The sequence below is a fragment of the Cydia fagiglandana genome, chromosome 2 (genome assembly GCF_963556715.1).
Source record: "Cydia fagiglandana chromosome 2, ilCydFagi1.1, whole genome shotgun sequence".
Classification (NCBI taxonomy): domain Eukaryota; kingdom Metazoa; phylum Arthropoda; class Insecta; order Lepidoptera; family Tortricidae; genus Cydia; species Cydia fagiglandana.
Genome location: NC_085933.1, coordinates 1428856 through 1442077, shown reverse-complemented (window position 1 = coordinate 1442077; position 13222 = coordinate 1428856). Strand labels below are relative to the sequence as shown.

The following is a 13222-nucleotide window of genomic DNA, read 5'->3' as shown; positions in this document are numbered from 1 at the left end:
CCCCGTAGACAACATGCCAATCGCTAACACTCCGTAACGCAACTGTCACTGTCACACTAATAAAAAGAGTGATAGAGAGACACAAAGTGATTCGATGGCGAAGTTCAAGCGATTGTCACCTTGGCTAGACCTGTTTTATTCTACTCCATTTTGTAAATATATTAATGTTGTATTTGTTTGTGACAACCGTCCAGGCTAGGGATAAAAAATAATTAAAAGTCTAGTTTAAAAATAATCTGTTCTTTTATTTAATTCCATTTTGATCTCAGGCGCTCACAACTTAGCTCTTAATCAGGGATAACAATTACTACCTATCTACATTATTTAAAATTTATATTATTATTTTTTATTATCAACATATTTTTAAGTAATGTAAGTTGTGTAGGGTCCGTGCACTTTGTGCATGGACTTAAGTCCGTCTAAGCTAAGTGTGCAATCTGACATCGACAAAATGTAACCGCGCCACTATAAATGCCATACAGGAATAAGACATTTATAACAGCACTGCCACACGCTTGTCGCTTTCCAAATCGATGCAGACTTATCTTCATAAATATGATTTTAGGGGTCAAAATTAAAAGACAGGCAGAGTTCCCACATCGATAACCTATCGATACTTTTCCAATTTCAGACAGTGAATTTAATTTGAGTATCATTTCGTACCTTGTCACGGTGACTATTAATATGAAAGTAGCTATAGGGACCTTATACCTACTATCGTCACTGTGACAAGGTACAGTCAACAACAGAGCTAAGAATACAGGCAAAGTGCCAAAAATATGTATACACGACCGTAATGTACAGGCAATAAAGTACATATTTTTTACACTTTGCCTGTATTCATAGCTCTGTTGTTGACTGTACGAATTGATACTGAATTTAAACTTAATGACCGTACTAGTGATAGCTCCCAGCTTTGAAAGTGTTATTTTTAGTATTATGGAGTCAGTGATAATGTAGGTTACATAAGGAACCTTCAAATTATCGCCTACTTCTGTCTTTTAATTTTGCCCCCCAAAATCCGATCTCTGCTCATCTTATACGGACTCTATACATTGTTTAAAAATACGTGTATTTGTTAAGGCGTACATCAGTCTAATGCAATGACTAAACAGCACATTATCTTTTAAACAACATTCGGTCCTACCTAATGCTTTAAAATCAACATTATGCTTCAAAACGTTTTGTGACCGCGTAAACAAAGGCTTCTATCTAGATAGGCACAATTTTAACAAGGTCAATATGGCGAAGACCGTCTACAAGCGCTTTCGTCGCTTTTAACCATTGCTTTGTACACATAGGTACTTCACTTATAGATGTACCCTCATAATGATTTTTACGCGGCCTAAAGGGACCCACTGATTAACAGTCCGCCGGACGGCCTGTCAGTTATAACAAAATTTTGACAGTTCCGAACAACTGACAGGCCGATACCGTCCGGCGGACTGTTAACCAGTGGGCCCCTTTAAACGCTAGCGACAACGTCAACTCAAACGCATTGCATCTCGCTTGAAGCAATGTCAGTATGAAGGAGCTGCATAGTGAGTTAGTTATGCAGTCGCTAGCGAATATGTCAGTGTAAAACTCGTGGTAAGGATAAAGATCGGTAGAGCAGAAGGAGTGATCTTCCTTTCCGACTGTCTCTGAGCGACGTACGCATAAAACACAATGCCCTATGAAGGTCATCCAAGCAATAAATTTATCCGAACTTCCCTATATTGACCTTAATTTTCTAAAGTGACTGAAATTTCAATGGCTATTATCAGCTAAATTTACCTATTACCGGCATCTTATAAGGTACCATTATAAATAATATTTTGACAAAACTATTGCATTTTATAGACCTATCGAACGGTTTTAAAAACAGTTTTTTTTAGTAAAATTAAACTCTTGGACAGTTCAAGTGTGACAAAAATTTGATTTAAATACATTAATTGGTCAGTGGGCATTAATTTCAAGATTTTCTATTGGTCACTTAAAAATGGAGCTACGTGTAAATAAGTAGCCGCGATAGCTTATTGATTCAGAGGGCCTAGCAAAAATGTCAATCGTTTATGCCTTAACGAAACGGTAATGTCTCTCTATCACATTTCTGTGCGACAGAGAGACATAACCATTTCTTTGAACGATTGGCATCTTAGCTAGGCCCCCGGAATGAAACAATGAATACATTGAGCAGTGCCTAGTAAAGTTACACAGAATTCGCAACAAAGATAGTCACGAGTAGCCGCACAGTTCAAGTCATTTCTTAATCTATTCCAGTAGAAAGACGGGTACCAATCGTTGCTTGAAAAATACGAATTAATAATACTAATAAGAATCCAAAACAGTAAGTATTAAAAAAAAAAATTAGCAGACTAAAGGATTAAACCGATCGGCTACTTGTGATTTTATATCTTGGTAAAAAAACTACTCCCTACCGAATCGGCCAAAATGCATGCAAGTATTCTTAAAAGTGAAACTACACATGAGTTTCATCTGGTTTGCATATATGTATATGTAAAGAAATGCCGAAAAAATATTTTTAGAAACAGTCAATAGTGAAACCGGTAGTGACAGCAAACGGTAACGGTAGTGACATTGACAGCGAGTCACCCTGGCCGAGACGGCAGCCGCGGATAACGAAGCTAGACCTTTAAAGACTAGATAAACTTTATTGTCATCGACTCACTCGGTCCTAAAGCGTGTTATGTATATACTTTACCCTTAAATTCGAGCTTTTCCATTCAAACATTTGTATAACTATGTAAAGACTTAACTTTATAGGCCAGTGAAATTGACAGTAGTATCCTACGTAAATTTTGGATTTATTATAGGTACTTGAATACAACGCAAGGCACAATGTTTATTCTGTAGACATTACCTATCTATTTTTAAATCATTTTATTATAAAATTGGCAGATCTTCGTAGTTTAAGAGTAGTGTCACGTCGGTCGGTTGACGGGAATGTCAGCACTGTTTAGTGACATCGCCATGGTTCCCGGTGTAGCTCGGCGCAAGGCCGCTTAGAAATGCTTACACAGCCTTCACATTAAACAAACTATCTCGCAATACATCAGTGTCAATTACTGTACAAAAAGAACTCTATACACTAACTCTTAAATAATTGTACAATCTAAGGTAAGGCATATTTTAAAATATAAATAGTTTAATTACATATTTATAGTACATAATTGTAAGTATTAATTTATTATTTACAGTCTCGCGTTGTCTTAAGTCGAGCGCTATACATAATACAATCCTTACAATTGTATAGGTGACTATACATGGTGCACACAGTGTTGACAGTAAGGCCTCATAAATATCATGACTTTCAAAAGTGCTACGTATCACAAGACTTGCCGCTACAAATATATCAGCCACGAAAATACGTCGTGACGTCAATGTGATCATGTTACTCCTTAAAAACAGGAATAACATGACGGGACATAAACACAACTGAAATGCAGGCTATTGACATGTGTTAAAAATGATCTCATCACCTCACTCGTGGGTATTGATCTGTTCTGAAAGGGTTAATGTCACAATGAAGCTGACATATTTGTAGATGTGACGATGTGACACAGAGCAATGCTCACAGAAAACGCAGCAGCGGATAGAGGCAATAAGTCGCACTCCACAAAAAATTGGCTTCTCCAATTTCAGCGAGTTACTTCACGAAAAATGGCGTGACATGGTAATGACTGAAAGTGACATGGTAATGACATGAAGTAATGCGGTAATGACAATGGTGGCTCTCCTAACGTCCCGCGTCTCCCGTGAGAACACATTCACACAATAAATTCATTAAAATCACTGGTCACAAGGCCTCTCCACATAAACCTGTTTAAATTTTAACATCACATAAATAATTGGTTAAGTTCATGAACACCGCGTCCGTAAAAACGTTTATAAAAACACAATCCCGTATAAAAAGTTTTATAAGCACTAGGGTCAGCTGGGGGGCGCGAGGAGGACCTCGAGCCAGCAGGGGCAGGCGGTGACGTCCCGGCGCGAGTACTTGGGGCCCCAGCCCTTGGCGAAGGAGATGCGCACGGAGCGCGGGTCCACGGGGCCGACGTGCGGCAGCGAGGCCGCGGGCGGCGGCGCGGCGGGGTCGAACACGCGCAGGCAGTGCCCGGGCGGCACGCGCCACACCAGCAGCGCGCGCGCCGCCGCCGCGTCCAGCGCCGGCGAGCTGCAGAACACGGGCTGCTGGCTCCTGTTGTACAGCCACACGCCGTCCGACTCCAGGGAGAGAGTCACGCCCAGACCGATTTTGGATCGGATCTTCTTCACCTGGAACCAAATAAATGGTCTCGTTAGTTCTCGTAGAAAATTAATAATGAATGAATGAAAACATTTATTTTCAGGCAACTATTGGGCCATAGACATAGATAAATACCTTAAAACTAGCATACATATATATCTTAAAACTAAAAACACAATTATGGCTGCGATGCAGTTCGCTTCAAGTTTCTACCGGACGTACAGATCATGATCCTATTTTAAATGCGAAAGTAACTCCTTCTGTCCATCTGTTCCCTCTTCACGTATAAACCGCTGGATCGTTGGCCCGGGGTAGGACATAGGACAGTTTTTTATCAATCACTACTTATCATAACTACACGCAGACGAAGTCGCGGGCAAAAGCTAGTTCATCATAAAAAAATATGTTTAACCGCGAGTAGGTACGCTAGTAAAATGACTAGGGCCATATATATAACGTTTGAGGTCAAGCTTGTATGAAAATGCATAATTTTATTTTAATTATTGAACCTATTTACTAGTACGCTAAGTGGTACTAAAATGGTACTCATTTTAGTACCTGCTTATCTAATTAATATTGGAATTCTAGTTATTACTACTGTTAGGTTATAATTATAATAGATTAAGCAATTAAAATTTTAGAGTGCTGATGTAAATAAATTCTCTTCGTATTTCGAAAGATATTGAAATCATTGATAATTGTAGACAAATATATACAGAGTAATTTAACATTCAACAACGGATAATGGTCAATATTGAACGATATTATAGTACAAAACTGTCAATCTGAGAATAGTTCTAATGAAATGTATAATAATATGAGCGATGACCAGTCTGGCCTAGTGGATAGTGACCCTGCCTATGAAGCCGATGGTCCCGTGTTCGAATCCTGGTAAGGGCATTTATTTGTATGATGATACAGATACTTGTTCCTGAGTCATGGTTGTTTACTATATATTTAAGTATTTATATATTATATATATCGTTGTCTGAGTACCCACAACACGAGCCTTCTTGAGATTACTGTGGGGCTTAGTCAATTTGTGTAAAAAGACGTTATTTAGGTGCAAGTGATAGTGATAGGAGGCCACACATATACATATAGTATGATAAACGGTACTAAATCTTTATCAAACTAAATTTAGCACTGATTTCAATACTGCGCGTAGTGAGACATGACATGATAACCTTTGGATCACTAGAATCATAAGTCTATACGGCCTTTAGTATTTTGTAGGCAGGCGTTATGTGTTATGTCCATTGCAACCATATAAGTTTACGTACTTAATTTTTTTTACACTGACTATGTATATTTAATTCAACATTGATCCTTTTGTCATCATATCAGAATCTGCATGATAAACGAATCCCGAATCAACCGAATCCAATCTCTTGAAATATTAAAGGCACACGGCACACCTACTTATAAGCAACAACAACAATTAACAATTGTCTTATTGCATTCCCCTTATTTTTAACGCAACTCCAACAACTTTAAAACAATAAAACCTTAACGACAAAACAATATAACAAGGTAATACGTATCTAAATAACAACAATATTTAGATACGTACTTATTACCTCTCTTGCATTTGGTGAAGTAAACATAAAATGATGGCTTTGTTGTCTTTTTCTGTTAAAGGTTGTTTACCTGATCAGCTTTAGTGGCGTCCTCCAACGCGTCGAGACAGAGGCCGGCGCGGCCGGCGCCGGCGCCGCCGAACACATCCACGCAGCGCACGCGCACGCCGAACTGCCGGCCCACGCGCCGCGCCAGCTCCCAGTACGCTAGCCGGCACCACTCCGTTTCCCACGTGCCTTTCTCTGGAATTGGAAAAAATAAGTTTCTAAACCACAGGAATTCAGAATCATGGCGGCTGCCAAATAGTTAATGAACTATGAAGTGTATTGCCAAAAGACCCATTCCCATGAATTATCTCAGTTTAGATTGGCATTTGCTGTGAACGATTGTCACCTTGCTTAGGTCCCCAATGTCGACATTCCCTATGAGACTACCAATTTTGGAGTGTTTACCTTTGATCCCATAGTAAAAAGTTGTTCACCTATGTACCTATTCATCTCGCGAATTATAGGTAAATGTTAGAAAAATAGTCATGTTGTATTTAGTTCAATAGTTAGAGCTGACATGAAATAGTTCAGTTCATGTGTTTCAAGTATGCACGCAAGTGCATAAACAGGTGAGTTCAAAGTTCTTATTTATAACCCCGCAAGGAATCCGGGCTCGCCGTGACAGCAGCATTAATATTAGGGATTACATCACTCATTGTTGTCGGATGTCGGTTCCAGCAGAGCATGCCAAGGTAGAAAGTCCACGTTAACTGGCGTGTAACGTATGGAAAGCGTTTTGACGCCGGCTAGTTTTGTTTTAGAGATTGCCACATCCTGGGTTTGAATCCTTGGTTTTAGTCAGACTGTGCAGATTGGTTATAGCAAGAGACGAAGATAAAATTGTCGAAATATAGTAACTTGACAGACTGACAGTATGATAACAGGTTTAACATAAGTAAACCTTACGGGATATCGATTTATCTAAATATTTTATGTGGGTAAAATTTTATGTAGGTACCAGAAAGCTGTGGAAGATAGTCATTTTTCGATTGAGGTACTTCATAAAAATCATAAACGATCTAAACCCAGGAGACTCTGGAGAACACAAAATCAAAATCCCACCTTCCCCAGTAGACATCGCAGTCCCACGCCGCCGGCTTGGTGGCGCCGGGGCGGCGGCGATCGATCGTCAAGGTTACACACGTGGTGCCACGGCCCTGGGTTTCTGGCCGAATCATTCTGGTGTAATTCGCGAAAACAGTATTTTGATGGGAAATAGTTCGCCCCGAAGAAACCTTAACTATGTAACTCTAACTACGGATTTCCAAACTATGCCCGCGAGACTGTCAATTTAGCTTGCGAAAATTGTATATACAATCCAGCCCGTTAGAAACTTTAAAGAGCGGGCTTGACGGCCAAAACAGTTTGTAATCCCTTGGTCTAACTGCTTTAACCTTCTGGCCCAAACTTCCCATATTCGAACATGCTTAAAAATGTTCCTGCTAAATGTCATGAACTTTGTAATAGAGTCTGTGCGGAAAGAGAAGAGTCGTGAAATGTATGGGATCCAATACATTCTACAACTCTTCTCTTTCCACACAGACTTTATAAATAGAGTCAAATCAAGTTTACTTTGCACAGACTTTGCAAAGAAACAATGTGGAAGTAAATGTTAATTCCTATAAAATAAATACACTACCATAGGTACTGTTCTGTCAAACTCAGTGCAGAATTAGCTTAGTTAGACGGACTTCATCAACAAAAAAAAATCAATTCGAAATCAAAGTTCGAATTCCACTCCTATTCTCCTCCACGTATCTTCACCTAGTTACGACTTATCAGGCCGCGTAGCCAAGATGCCAATCGCTTACGCTCCGTAGCGATCGAAACGCAACTGTCACTGTCGCACTAATATGGAAGAGTGATAGAGAGACATAATGCTTTTCGTTGTCGAAGCGATAGCGATTGTAACCTTGGCTACGCCGGCAGGAACTAAGTTCGAGTGCGAGGCCGTTGCTCCGAGATTTAACTTTAAACCGTGTTTGTCCATACGTGACGTTATCTGCTTTATAATAGGTTATAAAGGGCTAGCCCTACTTACATAATAGATAAATTATGTTAAAATGTATTAAGTGCAGGCGAGGTTCGGTCAATGTTTGTTGATACTTTTGATATACCAGGCCGCCGGTGGCAAACTTGCAAGCAGGGCGGTTTGTAAGTGATCACCACAGCCTATAGATGCTTGCGAATGTAGATATACTACTACTCTGTCCGTTGCACGTTGCCGAACATTTAAAAACCTGTTGTTCCCTTTGAAGAACTCGTTTAATACTCCCTTGGGGAAACCTCTACAGGTTAGCCAAATATCTGGCTTCGGCCAGAAATCGGCGCACTCGATGGCCTTCTGTAGTGGTAGCGCGCACCACTAAAGAGTTGCAGTGCACGAGTGGCGCGATCGAAGATAGAACAAACTCAGCGTGTAACCAGTGTTCTGGTGTATATAATCCACGCCTTCAGCAGGCGTGGCGGTGTGATGCAAGCGCGATACATAAAGCGCCTTACTCGGTAGTGATTTGTATGATGCCTCGACACTGAAAGACTTACTTTCGGAAGATACTACTATAGGTACTACTACTTGATGGCGCAGCGACCCAAAATGAGTCTTGGCCTCCGACACGAGTAAACGGCAGTTGCCTCGATCCTGGGCTATAACCGCGAAAATCGAAGTTCGCAAATTGCGGACATTTTTCTTTGTCAGTCTTATTAGCCCCTCTGCGCAATCTCCCGCCAGTTATCGGCTTGAAGATCGCGCGAGTCCGCTTTAACCTCATCGCCCCAGCGATACCAAAGTCGATAAAATAGTAGATAGGATAATAGGATAGTTACCTTCGCCGTCAGTGGCGAGAGAGCCCGCAGTTAGCCGCTCGTGGTCGGTCCTCCTCGCGTCTGCTGTGCTCTCTCCGTGGTCTGGAATCAAACGAACATATATCCTTAAATAAACCGACTAATCACAGAGGAGTTCAGAGGACTGTGCTATGCAGACCTGCAAATGACGCAGAATGACATATGGTGGCCCTAGCTATATATGCTAGTAGGGTGTCATCAGTGTCAGGTTTACCCCTAACATGTCAGGATTGCCCCTAACATGTCAGGGTTGCCCCTAACATGTCAGGATTGCCCCTAACATGACAGGATTTTTAGTCCTTCGATTGCGGAGGGACTTAGCGAGTGTCAGGTTTTGTTAGAAACCCCAACTAAACACTAGAAGACAGTTAATAGTTTAAAGTTAGGCAGAGGATAGGGAAGGTTATGCTATACTTCAGCGAAATGTAGCGAGTGGGTTGATCCACGACGTTTTGGAATAAAGAATTTTATTTGAACTAACAAGTTATCGTGTTAATAATATAACACCGCTCAGCCGGCCGGCGTATTATGGATGGCTTTATCCATCTTTATCCACGTGATAAAATAACTGTCACTTTTTAACACCGTGGGATAGAAAGTGACGGACACCGTTTTATCACGCTGTCACGTAGACAAGAACGACCACCATATCCGTACAGGACTGTACGTGTAGCAAAACTTACAGTAATAAATCAAGTTGTGAGTCACTTTCGTATGTCAAAAATAAAGTTTCATTTAGGTAGTTATATAGCCTCTTTATGACTTTTGCCTTTATGAATGACTGATTTAAATATAGTCTAAATTATCATTTAAAAAAACTCAAGGAAAAATCCTGAGCTATAACCAAAAAAACATATTCTGATCATATATCGACTATAGGACCTGTCTCGAGATGACATCACATAAGGACACCTGTGGAGAGCCGGTCCAAAAACAAAAGATCAGTCACTCCAGGATTCTAGACTTAATTAATGTTGCATAAGATCGAGATTAGATTAGCCTTGACTGTGGATTTATGTCGTTATTGGTTCTACGCAGGCGTGTGTGCGTGTACGCACACGGGCGCGTCGCAGACGGATTTATAGACCGTCTTATACTTGTTTCTTGCGAGGTTCGGTACTGATGAATGATTTTGGTGATATGTGATTTCTTTTATATTATACTAGCCATGTCTGCGGCTCCGCCTGCGGGGAAAGTGTCATTTCATGTCCCCGAAAAGGGTAATTTCCAAAATTATAACATTTATAACCCACGTCCATCCTATGGGCTTGCACTCTCTAAGTATGTACCCTGTGATTATGAATATTTGAATGTTATCGTGCATTAATAGCTGAAAAGAGAAAAGAAAAATTTGAAATAAGCATATTAAAAAACTTGGAGAAAAGTAAAAAAGCTTGGAAAAATCTAAATTACTAGTCTCCAAGTAGCGTAACATAACTGCCTATAAATTACTAGGACAACCTTTTCCTGACAGTATGTTAATTAATAGTCATTCGACTAAAAGAACCACACAATACAGAAAATTTAGTTATTTGTTCCTGCAATTAAAATGTATAAAAACAGTATATATTACGCTTATATATCATAGTATATAATCAAGAAACATACACAGGTATTAGCATTTAATCGACCAAATGAAGGTCATATAGCTTATATACGTTGTAATTATGTAAAACTGAGACCACACCTATTCTACTCATAATACAAAATAATAATGAATTAAAACGTACTTTGATACTGATACATATCTTAATTTATAACATAATGAAACGTATAATTAAGTGCTTTGAAATTGGCCGTTTTTAAGTTAATATTGCGATTTCGCTGATAAAATCTGTAACATACAAGGTGTAACATAAATAGTGGGGATCTGTTTAAGGGCATATTCGGTATCGTGTTCTGATTTAAAAAAAGCAGAACATTTTATTCGCGTCAAAAAATGTTCTTCTGCTTTTTCCTAAACAACAAAATAAAATAATGAATACATTTGGACCCCTAAGAGAGTCGTCACCTGTCACAATTTTTTATTATACCTAATATAATAAGCCTTTTTATTCTGAACTTCTCTGTGTATGAGTACCTACTAGACATGTACTTGGTTATTATAATATGCCTCAAAGCTCAGTTTGCCTCTCGGTTATTTTTTGGTAGTTACGTTTCTATTTCTATTACATTCTTAAGTCAAATCGGGCCTCACCGCTCTCAACATTTAATGTAGAAATGCTATGTTTTGAAATACCAACACGTGTACATGACATAACGCTGTACTGGAGGAAACTGTTGTTTAACAACATACTCTCTGTTTTTAACTCTACATAATAATGGACGCTGGAATGTCACACTTGGTGAAGGTTTGAGTTTACCGAAACGTGATTTAGAAAGTATAATTGTTTTTTCAAAGTCCGACTGATTGGATTCTAAGTTATATATTTTTTAAATAATTTCAACATAAAAGATAGAGATGAAAAATTATTTTAACTGCACAAATTTTTTACAGCCGGAGCTTCCGGAGCTTCGTTTTCTATGGAAAGCACCACGTGATCACCGATCAGCCGTCATAGAAAACGCCATGTCGGACGCCTCGGCCCGGGCACGGCCCGGTCTAGCGTGAGTCATCCTAGGCACTTACATCGACAAAAGGATTATTAAGGATTGCGTAGCAATGTTTTGAAATGAGTCTTTGACATATATTTATGTACCAATATTTTGTTTGAGTATAGATACATGATTTACGCACATTATTGCCATATGTACTCTGCTTGTAACGGCACTAATATAATCTTTTTAGGCTTGGAAAGGAAGTTGAAAGAAAAAATTCTTCTAAAATAGTTGGAAAATCGATAGTTTAGTACTTATAGCATAAAAAATAGAGAATAGTGATGTAGTGCCGAGCGTAGCGGGAAGTGCAATAAAAAGCTACGTGGGCATTCCTCGGCCGCCGGTGTCATTGAGCTTTCAACTATTCGGCGCCGGCGCACGTCAGGGCCGTCACACAGCTTATTCTTCACCAAGCAAAGCACGAGCGAAGCGTTCAGAAAAGCTTCTTCTCTTCTCTATGTATATATACAGATCGCATTTCTCAACAGATTCCCGTGAAATTTTGTGAGCAGGTTCGATCTTTGGATTTTTTGTCGATTTTTTTAATTACGAAATGGCTGAGCCATAAGATGTACATATTTTTTGTTATTATGTTGTTTGATGTTATATTGGTTACAGTTACAGCTATGCGAGTAAGCTACGACGATTTGATTCGTTCAAACATGGCAATAATGATAAATAAATCAAGAAAATCTTAAACATATCAACTTAGCAAGCGACAACCCTGAAAGCAGCGTGTGAATTTCCGCGCCGTGGTAGCGACAGCGACTAACGATAAGCGGATAACGACAGATATATATCGCTAGCCTTCATAAGATATACGTTTAAAATCAATAATATAAATAAGTTTTTAGCAAAAATTTCATTTTTGGTACAAGCTTTTATCGCTGTGTGTACTTTTTTTACGACAGATAACTAATACTCATCGAGACAATTCTAAAAAACCCTAATATAATTAAGTTGCGTTGTTTCATCACAGAGTTCCTATGGCCACCTCCTGTCTCCATCATCAGATCAGCTCGATGGTACCATAATATTGCATTGTCATCCGATTTCTACATGCATGCAGAATTTCAGCTCCATCGGAAACCGGAAAGTGGATCAAATTTAACTTGCAAGATTTGAGTACCTACAGACAGCGGGATAGGTGAAACTAATGGTAACATTCTATTTCTGAATTAAATATCTAAATAAATAAATAAAATAAATAAATAAATTTCTGATTGCAGCTGCACTACTACTACTGAACGCGTCGCTGTCATTGTCAATTTCCATAGTAAAATGAGCAGTAATGCAGCTTTCGTTGGAAATGGACTGTCACCTTAAATAAAATCTTGTAAAAAAATGAACATCTGAAGATGCCTCGTAGAGAGGCGAAACACGTGTCGAGTACCTATTGTTCTTTTAGTGGTGGTTTGTTATATTTCTTTGCATATTTATTTTTGCGGTGGGAGGGTGGGAACTAGGGCATGCAGTACCGGTCCCGGTACCAAGAATTTCATTTCCCGGTTCTGGGCATTGCCGGAACCGGGATTCCCGGTTCTTCCCGGTTCTCAAGGCATCTTTTGATTACTTTTAAGAAATTGTTTCTGTTAGCGTACAATTTTTATGAATGACTTATTTTCATATGAATAATTGCATAAGAATTAATAAATGACTTATTTTATTATAAACAAAGACTTAATTGGCGTTTCAACCTATTTTACGAAATTAACCGGCACACATTGCCTCCGCCTGGGCCGAGCCACACGGCCGTAGCGTAGTCGATGCACTCAGCACTATGACGGCACGAATGCCTACTTTACTAGGTTAGTTTGTCGGGTTATTTGGGTCCCCCATTTCATAGCACCATTATTAAATGTTATATAATGTCCTGAGCTAAAGTACTAAAACATGACTACTA

General features: G+C 39.3%; 1 protein-coding gene across 1 annotated transcript in view; it reads right to left on the bottom strand.

The window, feature by feature from the left end:
- Positions 1-1438: 1438 nt before the first annotated feature.
- Positions 1439-13222, bottom strand: part of LOC134674060 (mothers against decapentaplegic homolog 6) — a 38265-nt gene continuing 26481 nt past the window's right edge. The window contains exons 3-5 of the mRNA XM_063532113.1: positions 8704-8784; positions 5900-6072; positions 1439-4278 (exon numbers count right to left, since the gene is read on the bottom strand). Coding sequence (XP_063388183.1) covers positions 3934-4278; positions 5900-6072; positions 8704-8784 — 599 coding nt within the window. The 3' untranslated portion in view covers positions 1439-3933. The remainder of the gene's footprint in view (positions 4279-5899; positions 6073-8703; positions 8785-13222) is intronic.